This window comes from Triticum urartu, chromosome 1A, assembly GCF_056163025.1.
Source record: "Triticum urartu cultivar PI428250 chromosome 1A, HENAU_Tu73, whole genome shotgun sequence".
Lineage (NCBI taxonomy): Eukaryota > Viridiplantae > Streptophyta > Magnoliopsida > Poales > Poaceae > Triticum > Triticum urartu.
This window is the reverse complement of record NC_141873.1, coordinates 193,923,860-193,946,046: the sequence shown is the minus strand read 5'-3', so window position 1 is coordinate 193,946,046 and position 22,187 is coordinate 193,923,860. Positions and strand designations below refer to the sequence as shown.

General features: G+C 43.3%; 1 protein-coding gene across 1 annotated transcript in view; it reads left to right on the top strand.

Annotated features, from left to right (window-relative positions):
- Positions 1–20,751, top strand: part of LOC125554660 (Calcium-binding endonuclease/exonuclease/phosphatase family) — a 67,122-nt gene extending 46,371 nt beyond the window's left edge. Inside the window, exon 11 of the mRNA XM_087517227.1 lies at positions 20,671–20,751. Within this exon, the coding sequence (XP_087373353.1) occupies positions 20,671–20,736 (66 nt within the window). The 3' untranslated portion in view covers positions 20,737–20,751. The remainder of the gene's footprint in view (positions 1–20,670) is intronic.
- Positions 20,752–22,187: the final 1,436 nt, after the last annotated feature.

The window sequence follows — 22,187 nt, the reverse complement described above, 5'->3', positions numbered from 1 at the left end:
CTAACATACGCAAATAAGAGCGAGAAGAGAAGGCAAAGCACGGTCGTGAAAGTATGATCAAGAAGTGATCCTAAAACAACCTACGTCAAGCATAACTCCAACACCATGTTCACTTCCCGGACTCCGCCGGAAAGAGACCTTCACGGTTACACACGCGGTTGATGCATTTTAATTAAGGTCAAACTTCAGGTTTTCTACAACCGGATGTTAACAAATTCCCATCTGCCCATAACCGCGGGCACGGCTTTCGAAAGTTCAAAACCCTGCAGGGGTGTCCCAACTTAGCCCATGACAAGCTCTCACGGTCAATGAAGGAATAGACCTCCTCCCGAGACATTCCGATCAGAATCGGTATCCCGGTTCTTCAAGACATCCTCGACAATGGTAAAACAAGTCCAGCAAGACCGCCCGATGCGCCGACATCCTGATAGGAGCTGCACATATCTCGTTCTCAGGGCAACACCGGATGAGCGCTCCGTACAACTAAAACCAGCCCTCAAGTTTCCCTGAGGTGGCGCTGCAAAGGACTCTAGTTCGGACCAACACTTAGACAAGCACTGGCCCGGGGGGGTTAAAATAAGATGACCCTCGGGATGCGCGACTCCCAAGGGAAAAAGGCTAGGTGGCGAATGGTAAAACCAAGGTTGGGCCTTGCTGGAGGAGTTTTATTCAAAGCGAACTGTCAAGGGGTTCCCATTATAACCCAACCGCGTGAGGAACGCAAAATCCGGGAACATAACACCGATATGACGGAAACTAGGGCGGCAAGAGTGGAACAAAACACCAGGGATAAGGCCGAGCCTTCCACCCTTTACCAAGTATATAGATGCATTAATTAAATAAGAGATATTGTGATATCCCAACAAAATATATCCATGTTCCAACACGGAACAAGCTCCAATCTTCACCTGCAACTAACAACGCTATAAGAGGGGCTGAGCAAAGCGGTAACATAGCCAAACAACGGTTTGATAGGACAAGGTGGGTTAGAGGCTTGGCTCAACAATATGGGAGGCATGATAAGCAAGTGGTAGGTATCGCGGCATAGGCATAGCAAAAGAGCAAGCAACTAGCAAGCAAAGATAGAAGTGATTTCGAGGGTATGGTCATCTTGCCTGAGATCCCGCAAGGAAGAAGAACGAGTCCATGAAGAAGACAAACGGACAGAGACGAACGGGTCCTCACAAACGCGACGTTACCGGAACCAACCCGAAGAAGAAAACACCGGACAGAAGCACACAACATAGTAAACAAACCACACATGGACATGGCATGATGCACAACCAAGTATGATGTATGTCCAGTTTAATGATACATGGCATGGCATGGCAAAATGCACAAACAATCCTACAAATTAAGTGGAGCTCATTATGCAACGAAGTTGCATATTGAAGAAAACACCACATGACTTATTTAGTTCTCTCTCGTTTATGTACCCAACAAGATTAAATGTTTATTAACATGGCAAGAGGGTGAAGCACAATAAAACTACCTATCTAGGCAAGTTTAAATGAGGCCGGAACATCGAACAACAAATCCGGAAACTCCTCATGAGCATATTATAGATTTGGTACTGTTCTGCCCTAAACCATATTTTATAGTTGCTAAACATGCAAAGTGATTCCACCATGTTAAACTAGGCATTTTTCTACCCCATTTACATATAAAGTTTGTTTAAATCCGAGCTACGGTTATTTAGTTATGAATTAAAGCATTTTAACATGACATAGGAGCAACTTTAATCAAACAGCATTTTTAACATTTCAAACATAGATGAAAGTTGGATATTACGAATCTAGACAAAATTCTAAGCAAGTTTCATATATAACTTATTTAGATCCGATGCACGGTTCATGAGTTATTATATGCATGATCCACAAGGGTTTTCCTGCAAAAATGCTCTCCTCTGGAAAAATAGACAAATTGTAGTTCTGAAAAAAAACAGAGGCGGGCCAAATCGGACTGGGCCAACAGTGCACAGCGGGGTTCTCACCCAGTGGGCCTTTGCCCAAGGTGGTGGAAACAGCAGGACGGGCGACTGGGCCGGGAGCTGGGCCTTGGGGCGCATCGGCCCACGCGGGGCCCACACGAGAGGCGCTCTTCCTCCTCGTGCCCGCACGAACTGAAAGGCAGAGACAACAGCGACGGCGCACGCCGGCGAGGGCGCAGCAACGGCGGGGAGGTCGCGGGGACATGGAGATGGCCGGATCTGGTCGCGCCGGGTCCATTCCGGCCGGATCCAACGGCGGTTCGTCGTGGGCGTCGGCGAGGGAGCCCTGGTGGCGGCGCTGACCACGTGGAAGCGCAGAGAGGTCAGGGAGAGAAAAAGAGAAGAGAGAGAAAAGGGAGAGGAGAGGGACGGGGTCGACCTGGTGGAGCTCGTTGCTGCTCCGGCGAGGACGCCGACGGGGCCTGGTGCGGGAGCTCCCTCCCCTGGAGCTCGGGGACAAGGGAGCGGGAGGCGACGCGGGGGCTGTCCCGAGCCCCAGATGGGCTCAGGTGGGCCGCGGCAGGGCTCGCAGGGCCGGCGGCAGTGGGGAGCGCTGGGGTGAGGTGGCGACGCCACATGGCGGCCCAGGGGTGGCTGGAGACGGCCAGGGGCGACGTGGCACGCCCGGATTGGTCCGGGGCGCGGCGGCGGCGCCAAGTGGCGGTGGGAGGCTGGATGTGCACGGAATTTGAGGAGGAGGTGGGGATTGCGGCTGGCTAGAGGTAGGGGGTAGGTTTAGGCTAGGTTTGTCCAAAAATGGGCTAGGGAAGGTGTATATATATAGAGAAGGGGCTAGGGTTAGGGGGGTTTCGGAGCCCTCCGATCATAATCGAACAATTCCGGTCAGAGGGGGGTTTAGTGGGCTGGACTCGGGCTGTGTAGAAGGGTTGGACTGAGAGGAGAGAAAAGAACTGCAGCCCGACACGGGTTTCCGAAGACTGAAAACGTCCGACGAAAATACTGGCAACGGTGCCGCTATATATATAACAGTTGGCTATCAAACGAGCTCCGAATGCGACGAAACTTGACAGGTGCTCTGTCTACACTATAATAAGACCGCACGCCAAGTTTCATCCCATTCCGAGAATTTTTTTCGGCCACTCATGAAACGAGGTAAAAGGGGGCGCCGGAGGACATAGGAGTGTTGAATTGAGAAACGGACAACGGGGAAAATGCTCGGATGCATGAGACAAACATGTATGCAAATGTGATGCACATGATGACATGATATGAGATGCATGACACGCAAGCATTGACAAGGTAACAATAGCGAATAACTGGAGGACACCTGGCACATCGGTCTCGGGGCATTACAGGGGATGAATATGGGTTAGGTTGCGGAAGGCTATGGTGGTTTTGCGGAAGTTATGGTGGAAGCCCTAGGCAAAGATGCCAAAGTTCCAAAAAATTGATGGAGTCAAAACATGATGGTAGTATTTTTATGGGATGGGGGATGTCACGAGCTTCAAAATGAGCTAAAGAACGTCAAAAACATACTCCGGATGAATTAGTTATGGTCAAAACGATGAAACACCGAAGGCTGAAATGCCTGGGGTCGGACATCCGGGGTCGGGGGCCGGATATCCGGGGGCTGATGTCCAGAACCGTGCGGATTTTATGCTCCAGGAGCCGTATGTCCGGCTTGGGGCCCGGATGTCCAGCCCGATGGCTCGGATGTCTGGCCTGAGGCCCGAATGTCCGACCCGACGATTCCGGATCTCGTTTGGGGCGGAAATTTTCGAATTGGGGGCGAAAATTGATGATTTTGGGGGCAAAATTTGATGGATTTCGTGGATGGAGGTGGGGAAACTTGGTGAGATGCTAGATCCACTCGAAACCAAGCAAATCCATGGATCAAAATCAACAAACTTCATCAAACGAACAAATCACAAAAAAAATTGGGGGCTATTTTTGGTGGGTATTTTCGAAATTGGGGAAGAACACAACAAAATCAAGCAAGAAAAAGAGGGGTAGGGGCTCCAAATACGTGATCAACGTGGCTCATGATACCAAGATGTTGTAGGGTGGAACCCTAGATGGCCGATCTTTCACGAAAGGAGCGGATCCCAACGAGGAACACGAAGAACACAAGGGGAAACACGAGAGAATCACTCAAACCAACAAGATTCGGTCACACATATGCTAGATCCTCGAAACACAAAGAGATACATGATCTGAATCCAATAAAGGACGATACAAGTGGTAACTAGTTCTTCTCTGTGAGGAGGTCTTGAGGGGTCTTCCCATGAAGGGGTCTTGAATCCAAGGTGGATCTTCTCCGAAGAGGTGACGGTCCCTCACAATGGAGTAGATCCGGATGGATGAGCGAAGCTCTATCTCACATATGAGCTAACACAACGCTAACCCTAAAACGTAGGTGGAGGGAATGTATATATAGTCTAAGGGGCGAAGGGGTACATGGGCCTCGGCCCAGAAAAACTGCACGCAGGCAGGGAGGGCCGAATGTCCGGGGCTTCACGGGGAGCCAGATGTCCGGGCTGGCAGACTCGATGTCCGGGCTAACGGGGCTGGTCGTGGTGCTATCTGGATTGACTTGTCCGGATTTTCAGGGGCGAGGCTGGATGTCCGGTGTTGGCGAGGCGCTGGATGTCCGGGGCTGACGCCGGATGTCCGGGGCCTGTAGCACTTCGACTGCAGGGCTGTTGTTGTTGTTGACATCTTCAGGGGCTAGATGTCCGGGCCAGGGCCGGATGTCCGAGCTAGGACCGGATGTCCGGGTCCTGGGAGTTGTCTCCGTCTTCTTCCGTCGTCGCTTCCGCACACGCTTGGCCTTGATCCTTGGGTACTTATTGCAAAAATCTACAAGTCATCAAAACCAAGCATTATGTGCATGCTCCTAGGGGGATAGATTGGTAGGAAAAGACAATCGCTCTTCCCCGACCGCCACTGATAAGGAAGGCAATCAAAGAAACACCTCATGCTTCAAATTTGTCACACAACGGTTACCATACATGCATGCTACGGGACTTGCAAACCTTAACACAAGTATTTCTCAATTTCACAATTACTCAACTAGCACGACTCTAATATCACCACCTTTATATTGCAAAACTATTGCAAGAAATCAAACATATCATATTCAGTGATCTACAAGTTTTATGTAGGATTTTATGACTAACCATGTGAATGACCAATTCCTGTCATCTCTCTAAATGGATATAAGTGAAGCAAGAGAGTTTAATTCTTTCTACAAAAGATATCCCGTGCTCTAACAAATATAAGTGAAGCAAAAGAGCATTCTACAAATGGCGGTTTTCTATGTGAAGAGAAACATGCAATCCAAACTCCAAATGATATAAGTGAAGCACATGAATCATTCTATAAAGCCATACTCAAAAAATATAAGTGAAGTGCGATGATCATTTTATAAATCAACCAAGGACTATCTCATACCAGCATGGTTCATAAAAGAAAAGTGAAAACTAAATGCAAAAGACGCTCCAAGATTTGCACATATCGCATGAACGAAACGAATCCGAAAACATAACGATACTTGTTGAAGAAAGATGGGATGCCTTTCGGGGCATCCCCAAGCTTAGACGCTTGAGTCTCCTTGAATATTTACTTGGGGTGCCTTGGGCATCCCCAAGCTTCAGCTCTTGTCTCTCCTCCTTCTCCTCACATCGAGACTTCCTCGATCTTTGAACACTTCATCCACACAAAACTCAACAGAAAGCTCGGTAAGATCCTTTAGTATAATAAAGCAAATCACTACTCTAAGTACTGTTGCAACCCAATTCATATTTTGTTTTTGCATTGTAGCTAGTGTAATATAACTTTTCCATGGCTTATTGATAGAAATCGATAGTTTCATCAAAACAAGCAAACTATGCATTAAAAACAAAATCTGTCTTAAACAGGACAGTCTGTAGTAATCTGAACATTCACCATACTTCTGTTACTCCAAAAATTCTGAAACAATTAGGAAAAATAAACAATTTGTATATAAAGACAGTGCAAAAAGTTTCAGAACCGTTTGACATTCTAGTAAAAAAAATGTAAAATCGCGCACTACAGGCAAAGTTTGTGTCTTGCACCGCACAAACCAACAAGCAATGTAAACATCCTAAAGGCAAATCTTTGCACATTATTTTTATTTTTAACACAACAGAAATAAATGACTCTCTAAAACTTCCGGGTTGTCTCCCTGGCAACGCTTTCTTTAAATCTATTAAGCTAGGCATATAGTGCTCAAGTAATGGATCCACCTGGATCCCAAGGTATATCAAATCAAATTTTAATTAACAATGATTTGTGATTTAGCAGTGAGCACAAAGTAACATAAATCATGCAACAACGAAGTCTAACTCTCTTCCTATGCATCGGCATGTCATAAAAGAACAATTCACGCACACATAGTAAAGGCCAATGCATAGTATAAACAGTTTCTTGCAATTTTATCATATTGGAAACATGGAGAGGCGAAGATTTAGTTCCTCACTCATAATAATTGCAAGTAGGAGCAGCAAGCACATCCATATAATATTCGTCAAAATTATCATGTGCAACGGTAAAAGGCCACCCATCAATATAATCCTTAATAAGTGCAAACTTCTCCGATATAGTGTAGTCGGGAGAATTCAAAAAGATAATAGGACTATCATGCGTGGGTGCAATAGCAACAATTTCATGTTTAACATAAGGAACTATAGCAAGTTCATCTCCATAAGCATACATCTTGGCCACAAGCATAGCGAGCATCATCAAAAAGGGATATTTCAAAAGAATCAACGGGATCATAACAATCATCATAGCAATCATCCTTCGGTAAGCACGAAGGGAAATTAATCAATGTATGAGTTGAAGAGTTACTCTCATTAGAAGGTGGGAATGGGTAGCTAATCCGCTCTTCCTCCTTTTGTTCTTCGCTCTCCTCATCATCTTTTTCATCCAGTGAGCCCACAGTTTCATCAATTCCTTCTTCCATAGACTCCTGCAAAATATCAGTCTCTTCTTGGATAGCGGAGGAGTCCTCAATATATGGTTTGACATAGGCAACAAAAGCATAATTATCATAACAATATTTAAGTATGGCAAAATTTTCAGATTTGTAAAGAGTAGCATCATACTTTCCAATCAAAGAAGCAATTTCATAAGCACCCTTAAAAGCAACAAATTTTTCAACTTGTTGACCATCATAGTAATTATAAACACCCTTAGCATACGAAGATACGATTCCATTATCACTAAACTCACATTGGTAGGGAAGGTGTTTCTTAGGGTCTTCAGAACAACAAGTAAAATCATATATTTCACATAAATTCCAAGCATAGCATTGCAAATGATGAATTTGATCCAGTCAAAGTTTCCCTTTTTGAGATAAGCGGTGTCGCACATAACAAGCATGCTCATCTAAAGATTTGCCCTCAACTAAGCTAGTTGGGGTTTCAGCACGAGAACATGGGATCGAAGATGATCCAAGTAAAAAGCTTCAGCAGTGTGATAGATTTTGAGTGGTTCTTCAACCATTGGTGTAGCCTCTTTCGATAACCCACAAGTATACGGGATCAATTGTAGCCTCTTTCGATAAGTAAGAGTGTCAAACCCAATGAGGAGCTAAAGGTAGAACAAATATTCCCTCAAGTTTTACCGACCAACGACACAACTCTATGGACGCTTGATGTTCGCTTTACCTAGAACAAGTATAAAACTAGAAGTACTTTGTAGGTGTAACAGGATAGGTTTGCAAGAATATAAAGAGCACGTAAATAAAAACTAGGGGCTGTTTTAGGTAAAGAAGCAATAAAGTTAGTATAGCGAGCGTGGAAAAGTGGTGGTAGGAGTTGCGAAATTGTCCCTAAGCAATTGACTACTTTACTAGATCTATAGCAAGTTTTATGTGGGAGAGGCCACTGCTAGCATGTCATCCCTGACTTGGAATTCTATGCACTTATGATTGGAACTATTAGCAAGCATCCGCAACTACTAACGTTCATTAAGATAAAACTCAACCATAGCATTAAGATATATTGGTCCCCCTTCAATCCCGTATGCATCAATTTCTATGCTAGGTTGAAGCTTCTGTCATTCTTGCCCTCCAATACATAGTCCTATCAACATACAACTAACCCTATGGTGTGATCCACGCACGTACTCATATGATGGGCACCAAAGGACAACAACATAACCACAAGAAAATTAAACCAATCATATCAATTCACCAATTACCGATAGGACAACGAAAATCTACTTAGACATCATAGGATGGCAACACATCATTGGATAATAATATGAAGCATAAATCACCATGTTCAAGTAGAGGGTACATCGGGTTGCAGGAGAGTGGACCGCTGTAGATAGATGGGGGAAGGTGATGAAGATGTTGGTGAAGATGACGGAGGTGTTGGTGTAGATCGCCGTCACACGATGATGGCCCCGGCGGCGTTCCAGCGCCACCGGGAGAGGGGGAGAGGGCCCCCTTCTTATTCTTCTTCCTTGACCTTCTCCCTAGATGGGAGAAGGGTTTCCTCTCTGGTCCATGGCCTCCATCGCGGCGGAGGGGCGAGAGCCCCTCCAAGATTGGATCTGTCTCTCTGTCTCTCTCTGTTTCTGCGTTCCAGATTCTGGCCTTTCATCATTTCTTATATTCCCGGAGATCCGTAACTCCGATTGGGCTGAAATTTTAACACGATTTCTATCCGGATATTGGCTTTCTTGCGTCGAAAGAAGGGCACCAACCACCTTGCGGGGTGGCCACGAGGGCCAGGGGCGCGCCCCACCCCAGGGGCGCGCCCCCTACCTCCTGGCCCCCTTAGGCATCGTCTCGCGTTGATTCTTTTTTGCAAAAGTCACATATATTCCAAAAAAAATCTCCATAAGTTTTTATCCCGTTTGGACTCCGTTTGATATGGATTTTCTGCGAAACAAAAAACATGCAACAAACAAGAACTGGCACTGGGCAGTGGATCAATATGTTAGTCCCCAAAAATAGTATAAAAAGTTGTCAAAAGTATATGAAAGTTGTATAATATTGGCATGGAACAATAAAAAATTATAGATACGACGGAGACGTATCAAAAGCTGTTGTAAATACGCAACTTTCTTATGTTGATCATTTTTTCATATTCCCGACGGTGTTAAAAGTTTTTCATCTAAAATTCATTCAGTGTAGTAGTTAAACTTCCTACTTTTCTCACGTTGAACTTCTGTGACGTATTTTTAATTGCAATTTTCTCATCCATTCGTCAGTATTACACAAATGATATTCCTTTTGTACAAACCTCTCTCATAATAAATTTTTTTAACTTTCTCCGACCGAGGACTTGAACTTACAACAACAACAAAATTGGACCGTGCCTTTTAATTCATTTTTCTGATGAACACACAACATGTAGTACATGAACTTTTTCCATTTTTACAAATTAAATTTTTTATTTTCTTTTTGAAATCAAATTACTCCCAAATAATAACTGAACTTGTTTGTGGATTGAGAAAATTATTGTAAAATGAAAAAAATAATATTGTGTGTGTTTTTGAACATGGAAATACAAGGTGAACCTCTCTCACAAGAATTTTTGAACTTCCTTGGACAGAGCACTTGAAGTTCTTTCAACAAACCTTTTAAGCTTTTATTATTCTATACTTTTATTCTCACCTGAAATGCATTCCTTAGAGTACTTCAACTTCTCGTTGTTTTCACTATGAACTTGTTTCAACACATAAGAATTTTTTTAATACATAAAAACGTGTTTTTAACGGTATACATGAAAAATTTAAAATGTTCATCGAAATGTAGCACATAATATACCCGATGGAAAGCTTATGAATACCAGTAAGTTTTTCATGTAAACATGTGTTACAAATTCGTTGCGGTTTGAGAGGAGTTTTTAAAATGGCAATACAACATTGTTTTTTGCCTTTTTTTCAACATGTAAATGAACGACAATCGTCTCACACATGAATTTTGACTATGCTAGGAGGAGCACGTGAACTTCTTGCAACCAACCTTTTTATGATTTTTGTTTTCTATTCTTATATTCTTATCTGAAACGCATTCCATGCAGTAGTTGAACTTCCCGCTGTTTTCACCTTAAACTTCTGTTACGTATTTTTATTCAACCTCCCTCACAAGAATTTTTGAATTTTCTCGGGCCGACCACTTGAACTTCTAGCAAAAAAATTAGACTTTTCCTTTTTATTTTTTTCTCATACGGAATGCGCACCATGAAGTACATGAACTTCTGGCTACTATCAATTTGAACTTCTCTCTATTTCGCTTTAGTAACGGAAAAAGTAGAGTTTTTTATAGACAACGAACCACTCTAACTTTCTTACTTTAACTTCTTTGTGTATTTTTTAGAAATGTGAAAATTATAGTTTTGTTAGAAACATTGAACTTCTTCGTTACTTCAAATTGAAATTATTGGTTTTTTTTATTTAGTAATCAGAAAAAACTGAGTATTTGAATAAATATCAAACTGCTATGCTTTTTCCAATTGAATTTCTTCGTTATTTTGAATTGAACTTATTGGTTTTATTCTTTAGTAACCAGAAAAATCTGAGTTCTCAAATATAATATCAAACTACTACATTTTTTTATTTTGAACTTCTTGTCCCATTTTTTAATAATGAGGAAATCTGAATTTTGTATAACCATCGACCTCATCCTCTTTTTTATTTTGGACTTCTTAGTTTTATTTCTTTTAGTGATGGAAAAAAATCCTAGTTTTTAAATAAACATCGAGCCACTCTGTTTTTTTAATTTGAAATTCAAGGCTTTTTGTGGAAATGAAAAAAAATCTATTTTTGATTAATAGTGAACTTGTGTATTTTTAAATTTTGGACTTTCTTGGTATTTCAATTTGAACTTCTTAGTTTTTAGTTTTTTAGAAACATTTTTTTAATAAACTTCGAATCACGTCGTCGTTTCAATTTGAACTTCTTGTTTTATTTTTTTAATTGAGGGGTGGGGTTGGTTATTTTGTTTTTGTAAAGTTGTGTTGTTTTTTTGTAAACTTTTCAATTGTTTATTTTTGTTAAAGTCGTTTTTGCTTTTTTATATATTAACTTCCAAGAGTTGATTTTGTTGCTTTTTCCAAAAAAAATCGCATCAAGGATATATAAGAATAGTTTTTTGAATGCACATATGATCGTTCTGTAGATAATATACATGAAGGATGCGATGTGTGAAATTTTACCAAAATTGAACGAGCATATGAAGTCGTTGGTGTACGCCCCAAGCACTCTATGGAACAATGCAAAATTTTGCAATGTTTTTTTTTCTAGGGAAGCAAGCAATAGTCGTAATATTGAAGTATAAGCTTCTCCCATATTAGTGTTTTTTCCAAAATGAACATTTTGAACAACTCACAACACGCATTATGAACTTCTCCTCAACCATCTTTTTGTTCATTTTTTATTTTTGTTTTTACAGTACACAAACGGTGTCCCAACTCATATATTTTTTCAAGTGACAAATTGATATTTTTGGAAAGAACCACATTGAGCTATGAATATGTCTGATCGAAAATTCAGGTTTGGGAAGCAAGTTGTGTGTGTTGGGCAACAAGGGATACATAATTCTGAACCGAAAGTGTTTGTTTTGCTTTAGGCAATATTTCTTTCAGATTTAGTATAAAGATTCAGTAAGGATTCATGGAATTAGCAATATTAAAGCAAGAATACTCAACATCGCTTGTGTAGATTCAGCCAACGAAAACCATACATGTGGGACTTGAACTACCGTAGATGAATGACAATAGTAGAACATATTTAAATTCTTGGCATGGAAGGTCAACTTTGTTCTACTCTCCAGAGCGTGACGCTAGCCAACACACGTCCAACAAGCCCATAAGCACACATGTCTAGTATCCAGCAACAGCAAGGAATGCAAACCACCGCGAAGAAAAGTGCATAGCTGTAGTAGGACTTTGGCGTATAGTTGTTGTAGAACTTCATGCAACGTCTATGAACATCTGAATGGTTGTAAAGGGGAAAATGAGAAATTTTCCAGTAAATTAGACACACACATGCACACCCCTGCAGTTTTATCAAGATTGTTAAATTCAGTTAGCACATTTTCACATGAGCAACACATCCACATGTAGGAGCACGTCTGATGTACCTGAGAACTCATATATATGCACCTACAGGAAGAGCATCAAGTCTCATATACGGTTAAACATTTTTTCTATATTCTTTGGTGTACCTGAACCTTTGCAACATTTTTACATAAACTTCTTGTTTTATGGGAGAGAGAGCACTTAGCCGGAGAGGGTTCACCGTTTCTAATGCCAGAAGAGGTCATCGGTAGGGGAGGCAGTGTAGAAAAAATCTTTGTGGTGTCCCACAGCCGGTGTAGAGCCGAGTAGCACGCAGCCGGTGTCCTGCGAAGGATCTATATGAGCGAGCAGGCGAGGAGGCACTGCACGCGGAGACGAGGTTGGACTGCACGATGGTCGGTATTGGACGGTGCATGGGCCGCCTCGGCGCTCGAAGCTGCACTAGACAAAGCCCAGGAGGACGAGCGTCATGCAGGACTGGTGCAACAACGTGGATTGGGGCCGACAGGACGCTGGAGAACAGGAGGCCGGACAAGATGGCGTTGAGCCACTGGCGGCGTTAGTGCGGAGAAGACATAGTGTTGTGAAGCAGAGGCCACTGTAGGGAGTGTGGACAAGGGATTGGGAGAGTGGGGCTCATCGGCCCTAGGCGGATCCACGCGCGTCGATGGTCGTGGTTACCGGATCCTCGCCGGCGCCACACGAAGGTAGCAGTGGTTACCGGATCCTCGGTGGCGGCTTGCGGGGCAGGCGATGGTGGCTGGATCCGAGGTGGTGGCGAGTTGGGTAGCTGGCGACGGCGTCTCTTGTTGGGGATGGGGCGGCGGCGACGGAAGCGGTCGGTGGCGGGGCGGTGGCGGCGGCGGTCAGTGGCGGGGTGGTGTTGGCGACGGGCGGTGGCGGGGCCACGAGGGCGTCTCTGGTTAGGGGCGGGATGTTGGCGCCTCGACAGTTGGGGGTGGGTGCCTGGGTGGTGCAGGGGGTGGGGGATCGGGGATGGGGTGGTAGTTTTAGAATCGGCCTTTTCTTTTTGTTTCAGCGATTTTCGGAGGAACCCTGCCGGGCCCTTATAGGGAGCTGTGATCCAAATAACTATTCTAATCCTAGGATTAGAATAGTGCTATTATATATATATAACTATGCATACTGTTCCGAAGTTCAATGTTCAGTTTACAAGCAGTGCACCAAATGTTTATGCATCAGTTATAGGAAAAAAAGATTAAAAAAACCTGTGCATAACAGATGCATCAGTGCTGAACATGTCCATTCATCAGTTCGACTGAAACTATATCAGATACAAAATAGACAACAAAGTTTAATAACGCCTAGCGATGCAAGTTCAACTTGTACGTTACCTTCAGTGCATGACATGTTACCCATATCATGTATATGAGAAAATGCAGAAAAGATTAATCCCAAAACTATTGAATGTCATTCCAGAAACATGCAAGGTGGCACACGTAGGGAGGGTTTGATGAGCCAAGAAGATATGAGGCACCGCCTGGCTGGGTAACACCAGAAATAGCACCTGGATACTTCAACAATACATGCAGATTTCAAGCTACACCAGAATCATGAGAAGCACAGACTGGTTCTTCTATGCAGCAGACACCAATATCTAGGAATACAAGCTTTGCCACTGCTGGGGTGCAACAAGGTCAACAATGTCCCCAACAACAAATATTTTCCTTCCCTAGCGCAAGCAGAAAGGCAAGGACACTCAGGCTTCCACCCGTCGCTCCATCAACATCAATCATCTGTGCTACAAAAGCGGTTGCGACGGGAAGACGAGGCCAAAGAGACAGGAATGTTTGCCACTCTAGCAGGGTGCAAAGTAGAAGATATGAGCCATATAGACAGGAGCAACCTACTAGTGAATCTCAGGGAAGACGACCGTACAATGAGAGACGGAGAGCTTCATCAACATTGCTGCATGTGCCGAGGGTGACACCACCCGCGCCCATACACCAGGGTGAACAGCAAACACCGGATGTAGCGCGGAGCTATACACATGTAAGTATCCATTCAGAAAAAACATACAACCACAGTCCATACCCTAGTACTGTGACCACCCCATCTAACATTTTCATCACTGTGTTTTTGTTTGCTCACTGTTGCGTGCAGCCACCTAACATTGAAGCTTACGTTCTGCCAAGGCTAGAGATGCCCTTTGAAACTTTCAAAGAAGCAAAGAACTTCTACAACGTCTATGCAAAGCACGCGGGTTTGTTGTCAGGGAAGACTCCAAGGTTAACACCAAGTCTACCTTTATTGCACGTGCTATGGAGTCTATGAATCGAAGGTGTCAGAAGCAAATAGACAGCGGAACAAGACCACAACCAGGACTAATTGCGGGGCTAAAATGAGGCTGAAGAGGGAAAATGATGGAACACTTGTCGTAAAAGAGATAATCTGGGAACACAACCACAGGCTACAGCTCTCCCCCAAATGCTTGTCTTCTTGCACTCCCACAAAAACTTTGACAAAACAATCTTGGAGTACATCAAGTACCCGTGGCTCAAAGGCACTGAACACGCGCAAATCATGAGCATACTGCGCGGCGATGACCCCGGTAGCTACTTCCCCGAAATGAATGCCAAAGACTTGATTAACATGTAAGTACAAACTTGTTCTCCTCCCATAAACCCCCTCCATCTTTTTTCCTCTGTCAGTACAAACATATTACGCAACGCATGACCTAATGCCAGTTCAACATGCATTTTTGAATGACTGTTTACTTTTAATATGCAACAAAGCAAAGAATTCAAGGATGGATGATGTGGACGATGTCCTAAAGACTGTCAACTTATTTAGGGAGATGAAAGCGATAAACAAGGAATTCTTCTGCGACATACAACTTGATGAGTCCGACAGAGTGAAGAACATATTCTGGGCGAACGCAAGTTGCCGAGGGGCATATCAAGACTTTGGTGACTGCGTAACGTTTGAAACCACATATAAGACCAACAAGTACCATATGGCACTTGGGGTGTTTGTGGGTACTAACAACCACTTACAGACTACATTCTTTGCTTTCGCCCTGATAATAGATGAGGATGCAGATTCATTCACATGGTTGTTCAAAAGCATTTTGAAGGTGCATGAGAGGGAAGGCTCCTTCATGCATCCTCATAGGTACAACCGCCACCCCCAAAGGAAAATAACATAGTAAAATTATTGTGTCGGTTCTATTTGTATATATGCACTACCATCCGCTGACCACTCCACGTCTCTTTTCTCATTACAAGACCAGTGCCCGGCAATGGCTTTGGCGATCCCAGATGCTTTCGGGGACACGGTACATAAGCTATGCCGCTGGCACATTATGAAGAAGTACAGGGAACACCTCGCATACCTATACAACCTCCACGAAGAGTTTAACGATGAATTCACAGCAATCCTCAACTAGCCCCTCATGCCAACTGAGTTTGAGGCTGCCTGGAAAGCACTCATGGATAAGTACAACCTCCATGATGATGCCACGATGGTGGCAATGTGGAACGAGCACGAGAAATGGATATCGGCTTACTTCAAAGAAATTTTCTGTGCCAAAATGACATCCACACAACGGAGTGAGAGCATGAACTATGTGTTCAAGAAGAACTTCGTAAGTGAGAGACAAAACCTGCACCGGTTTGTCAGCCAGGTAAACTCCTGCGTCAAAACCAGGAGGCAGACAGAGAACTAGGAGACAATAGGTAACCGGGTATAGCTCTATCACCTGTCGTAAGACAAAATAACGTGCTTACTAAAGTAAATCTTTCTTAGTTAGACAAGTTTTTGCTGTGAGAAAACTAATAATTTGTTCATGACTCTTGCTTGCGCAGAAGGAACAAAACACGCTGACCTTCTATGGGTTTGACAGTCAGATGGCAAAGCTTTACTCATGAGCTGTGTACAGCAAGATCAGAAAAAGGCTAAAACTGAGCACCCTCTTCACGGTGACAGAGACGGAAGAGCCCAGAAAGTACCTTGTGCGCTACAACAAACCGCAAAAACTGTTTGCGTGGTCTCAGCACGCGTTCCAGGTGGTTGCAGACCCCGTGGGAGAAATATTTGACTGCAAGTGCAAGCTGTGGGACCACAAAGGCGAGGTCTAAAAAAGATGTTACATACTGTAGTACTTATTTTTGCAAAGTTTTTGTTCGAATGAAATGACAGAAAACATGCACCTCTTTCAAAAAATAGGTATTTTCTGCCTGCATGTCCTATGCATGATGCATATAATTAAGGCTGACAGTGTTCCAGAGAAATACATCCTCAGGAGATACACCAAACACCCGAACATCCAGCCAACATTCAACAGAAATGACTTGAGGACAGTAGCGTCAAACAAGGCCTCCCAATACAGCATTGAAAGCGCACTGCTGCAGCTGAACATGAGGGTGCACAGAAAAAGCTTGAGAAGCCATGAGAAAATGGCGAGGACACATGTCATCATGGAAAGACTTGACCAAGAACTCGACGCCATGCATTCTGCTGAAAATGACAATGTCGCGGACAACGAAGCCATTGAGCAGGATATTGCTACAATCTTATCCGAGATGAACCATCTGGGAGCTATTGACCCATACGACAACGAGGAAGAGGAGCAACAGCAACCAGAGCTTGCCCATGTGCACACTCAAGAGCAACAACATGCTCACGTGCAAGATCATGAGCTTGACGGTGCTGTAGGCGAACGACATGAAAACAGGACATCCTACCAGCAGCAGCAGGAAAGGGTAATTAAACCACCCATATTCTCAAACACAAGGGGGGGATAATAAGACGCAAGCAGCGAAAGCAGCAAAAGCAGCAGCCAAAAAGCCGCCACGCCCCATCAGACGCGTGGAATTCAGCCCGAATGGCAAACCTCTCGGGATAAGGGCATGCGGATTCGGCAACGTGGTGACCAATCATAATTACCACACATGCCCATAGCACACATATGCCACTATCAACAAGCAAAAGCTGTAGAAGTAGATTGGAGCCGCCCAGGTTTCTACCAATGGAGACGACTCACGTAACAGCTACACTTGCAGCAAGTGTGGGGGACCGACAGACATAATGCCTGCACATGCAAAGTGGGCAAGGAGGTCAGTGGCGCTGAACAGAAATAGGGCAAGGTCCAAAGTTCCAAGAAATCAAAAGAAGAGTATGAGGAAGAAGAGTTTGACAAGAATGACAACCAATCAGATGAAGACAATGAAGATGACAGTATCAGGGACGAGGAAAATGAAACTGACGATGAAGCTGCCAAGGCTCAAGCAGGAAAGGACGCCAACAAGGGACAACATTCGGGGCCAGTTAGAAGGAGCTCAAGATTGAAGAATCCATAGTGGTTATGCTGTTGCATCAACTCAAAAATAAGCTTGTACTCTTGGTTGCCTCGGTACACAATGAGGAATCATATCAGAAACACTATCGTTACCAAAACTTATTTAGCTTTATCATCGATTTCTCGATCAGTACTATAGTTAAGATATAATTTGTGATTTGTGCCTGCTGGACCAGTGACATTATTACATAAACCATTTGATAAACCTTTTGAATGCAGTCACAAATATATTTGAAAAAATTGATCTGGATTTATGTAACGTCAACACTACTATCAACCAGTAACTCAGCAAAAATTTGTTAAAGAAAATTTAAACTCTTATTGTAGATCAGTATTTGAAAACAATCAGTACAATTTGAGTTGCTTAACAACGCTTCAAAAGTTGAAGCAAAAAATCTTAGTACTTCATGTACTATTCTCATCCATATGTAGCTGCTAGAAAATTAACAAGTACTACAACAGAAAAAGTTAAGAAGCATCAGCACACACTTATATTGGTCACTTGCAGACTAAGAATGATAGTACTAGTACACTTGAACGGATAGTACATATTTACTACAATAAAAAGTACAAAGAAGCATTAGTTCGCAATCCCTCAAGGAAATAAATGTCAGACTAAGCACATAAGTGCTACTATGAATGAACTCTCAGTACAACTTAGTTTACATGCAAGTACTATAGTGCTAAAAATGATACCAGAAGACCCTTGAGAATAATCACAAAAACAAACACAAAAAGAAGGCAAAAACTCAATGGAAAGATAACACTTCCACAAAACTCACAAGAACTACAACAAAAAGTATCAGTCCACATTACTGGTGGAGTCAAGTATTAGATTCAAACCCAAAAAAAATTAAAAATTGACCGCCCGAAGACAGGCAAGCCCTGACACAGCTAGATACTTGAGCTCGAGCCCACAACGGAACCGTTGGCGAATCCCTAGTAATCGGCACAACACAGGGCCAACCAACCAGGGCTCACAGGTCATGAGAGGGAGCGAGCGTCGTGTATAAGCGCTCAGGTAAGTATCCAGAGGAGTTCGACCAGTAAGACTCCACAGCGCTTATAAACAGATCGAGAGCCCCCTCGCTTAGCGAGGTGGGACTAAACCCAGAGCACACGCACATCCAACAGTCCTCAAATCGCCCGCACGGGCCATTTGGGCCGAAAAAGGGCCCAATAGCCTCCATCTTCTCCAAACACCCCACCCATAAGGCCAATTGAATAAAGCAGAGCGCGAGGCAAAGAAATATAAACTACAAAAAAATGTTCGAAAACTGGAAATAAAAAGGTTCAAATACTTGTTCGCAGGAAATAACTTTAAATACAAAAATAAAAATAATTTTAGCTCTGCACCATAGATGATAAAAATGGAAAAAATATGATATAAAAACAACAAAACTTTGAAAAGCGGAGAACTTAATAGGCTATCTGTTAAATGTACATAATTTAAACCAGCGAATTAAATATTGCTTTCAAGTTCAACTACTAAAATGCAAGAAGTTCAAATAGATATTGTTTGTCAATTATGCTAAATTTCTTATTTATATAAAATCTGACTAGAGCTCAACTAACGATTTTGTCGTAAATAATCTACATCCCAAAAAAACTCAGTTCAAACATACATATGACATCAGTACTACAAAACCAGGAAGGGTCAGGCCACTCACGCTACATCCACACACCATTGTGACACCAATTTTCAAAACCTTACGCTGTATGAAATTACAATTCAGTACCCACAGCACTAAACCATAAGTACACTAAAAAGAGAGTACAAAAACTATAAAGGCCTAACTTAGGTTGGGACAGATGAAAATAAAATAAGTCCTAGTTTTGAGCAATAACTCACAGTGCAGTAAAAAAAGTTTTGATATCAACTAGTGTATAAGACTACAGTGCAAAAATAAGACTTATCCTCCACACTAAAAACATAACAAAGTATATGTCACTTAAACAATACAAAATGCCATCATCACTGACCCTGAGACATGCAAGTGGGATAAACACCTGATAAGTATAGCTTAACAACACGGATCAGTGCGACAGTAAAAAACCCTTGGCTTGGACAGTTGGTTCTTCCAGGCTACCACCCGCGCCACCCACTGGGCAGTTGCCACGACGAACTACAACGGTGACCCCACGACCAGTACCCCCATGACCGGGAAGAACCGCCTCCCCCACGTCCCAAACCACGCCCTCCAAAAGCCCCAAATCGACTCCATCCCTGCCACATCTCCAAAAACCACCATTGCTGCTTCCATCTCCACTACAAACTTCTGTTCCGAGCCCACAGTCGCCAGGAGGGCAATGGCGGAGGAACCGTCTGCCAAGCGTCATCGTGGCAAGACGTCCGACCAGAGCAGCAACCTCGACGACGTTCACGTCCCCGACAAGAAGCGCGAGTACACCCGGACCCACACAGGGGTTGAGCTCCACGGCAAGGAGACACCGGAGATCGTCTGCACCAGTGAACCAGACAAGGCTGACGAGAAGATGAGCAGGCTCAGGATGAAGCGCGACGGCTTGTATCCTAGCTTCATCGAAATTGATGTGGAGTTTACCAAAAAATATGAACCTCCCCAGATGGCAGCAGTCCTGCAGTTATGCGTGGAGGAACTCTGCTTGGTGTACCACATTGCAGCGGCCACAAAATGGTGATCCATACTACTCTTCATTCATATGTTTTATTAGTACTACTCCCTAAAAATTTCATTAAACTTGTTTCCCAACTAGATGAACTACTGTAGTTTGTGAACTGGATGCACGAGTACATGTTTCTCAAGTAGATGCGCTATAATATAATTTGAAACTGATGCACTGGATTAGCATCTGAAATTGTTTCACCAGATTAATTTCTGAACTTGATGTACTAGCATAGTTTCTAAGCTTGATGCACTAGTGTAGTTTATATAGTTGATCTATTAAAAGATGTTTCTAAACTTGATGTACAAAAGTATTTTCTGAACCTGGTCTGATGTTATTTTCAGCAGCAAAAAGTAAAGTAAGAACTTGGTCAAGCACTGGTATAGGTCTTTTATTCAAAAAAAAGAAAACTAAACTTGAAGTAAGCAGCACATAGATCATTTACTCTGGTTATAGGTTCTTGAAATTGGTGAAGCATTTGGTGAAGCACTGAAGATACCAAAAAAGAAAAATAACATGATGTACTTGAATTTAATTTCAAAACTTTGTGTACTAGTTTCTGAACTACATTCATCCATGACTTATACTATATAAGCATCTACCTCATGGATTATAACTTGTAAACCAAAAAACAGAAGGATTAAATCTTCAAAAAAGAGCACTAATCTTCAATATGTGTCTCCCCCTTGCAGGCCCAAGTGCCTCAAAGAATTCCTGCAGGAGTAGAAATTGTACACATTTGCCGATTTCAGCATTGAAGGTGACAAAAGAGAAGTTGAAGATGTCTGGTTTGGAGATCAACCCCAAGAACTTCACCGACATTCAGCGCAACTGGAGAATTCTACGCATCGGAAAAGAGTACGACTCCTTGGCTAATGTTGCAGCTGAAGGAAATATGCCCTAGAGACAATAATAAAGTTATTATTTATTTCCTTATATCATGATAAATGTTTATTATTCATGCTAGAGTTGTATTAACCGGAAACATAATACATGTGTGAATACATAGACAAACAGAGTGTCACTAGTATGCCTCTACTTGACTAGCTCATTAATCAAAGATGGTTATGTTTCCTAACCATGGACAAAGAGTTGTTATTTGATTAACGGGATCACATCATTAGTTGAATGATCTGATTGACATGACCCATTCCATTAGCTTAGCACCCGATCGTTTAGTATGTTGCTATTGCTTTCTTCATGACTTATACATGTTCCTATGACTATGAGATTATGCAACTCCCGTGTGCCGGAGGAACACTTTGTGTGCTACCAAACGTCACAACGTAACTGGGTGATTATAAAGGAGCTCTGCAGGTGTCTCCAAAGGTACATGTTGGGTTGGCGTATTTCGAGATTAGGATTTGTCACTCCGATTGTCGGAGAGGTATCTCTGGGCCCTCTCGGTAATGCACATCACTTAAGCCTTGCAAACATTGCAACTAATGAGTTAGTTGCGGGATGATGTATTATAGAACGAGTAAAGAGACTTGCTGGTAACGAGATTGAACTAGGTATTGGAATACCGACGATCGAATCTCGGGCAAGTAACATACCGATGACAAAGGGAACAACGTATGTTGTTATGCGGTCTGACCGATAAAGACCTTCGTAGAATATGTAGGAGCCAATATGAGCATCCAGGTTCCGCTATTGGTTATTGACCGGAGACGTGTCTCGGTCATGTCTACATTGTTCTCGAACCCATAGGGTCCGCACACTTAAGGTTACGATGACAGTTATATTATGAGTTTATGCATTTTGATGTACCAAAGTTTGTTCGGAGTCCCGGATGTGATCACGGACATGACGAGGAGTCTCGAAATGGTCGAGACATAAAGATTGATATATTGGAAGCCTATATTTGGATATCGGAAGTGTTCCGGGTGAAATCGGGATTTTACCGGAGTACCGGGAGGTTACCGGAACCCCCGGGAGGTACATGGGCCTTAATGGGCCTTAGTGGAAGAAGAGGAGAGGCGGCCAGAGCTGGGCCGCGCGCCCCTCCCCCTAGTCCGAATAGGACAAGGAGAGAGGTGGCCGGCGCCCCCTTCCTTCTCTCTCTCTCTTTTCCCACATCGCGAATCCTATTCCAACTAGGATTGGGGGAGAAGTCCTACTCCCGGAGGGAGTAGGACTCCTCCTGGCGCGCCCTATGATGGCCGGCCGGCCTCCCCCCTTGGTCCTTTATATACGAAGGCACGGGCAC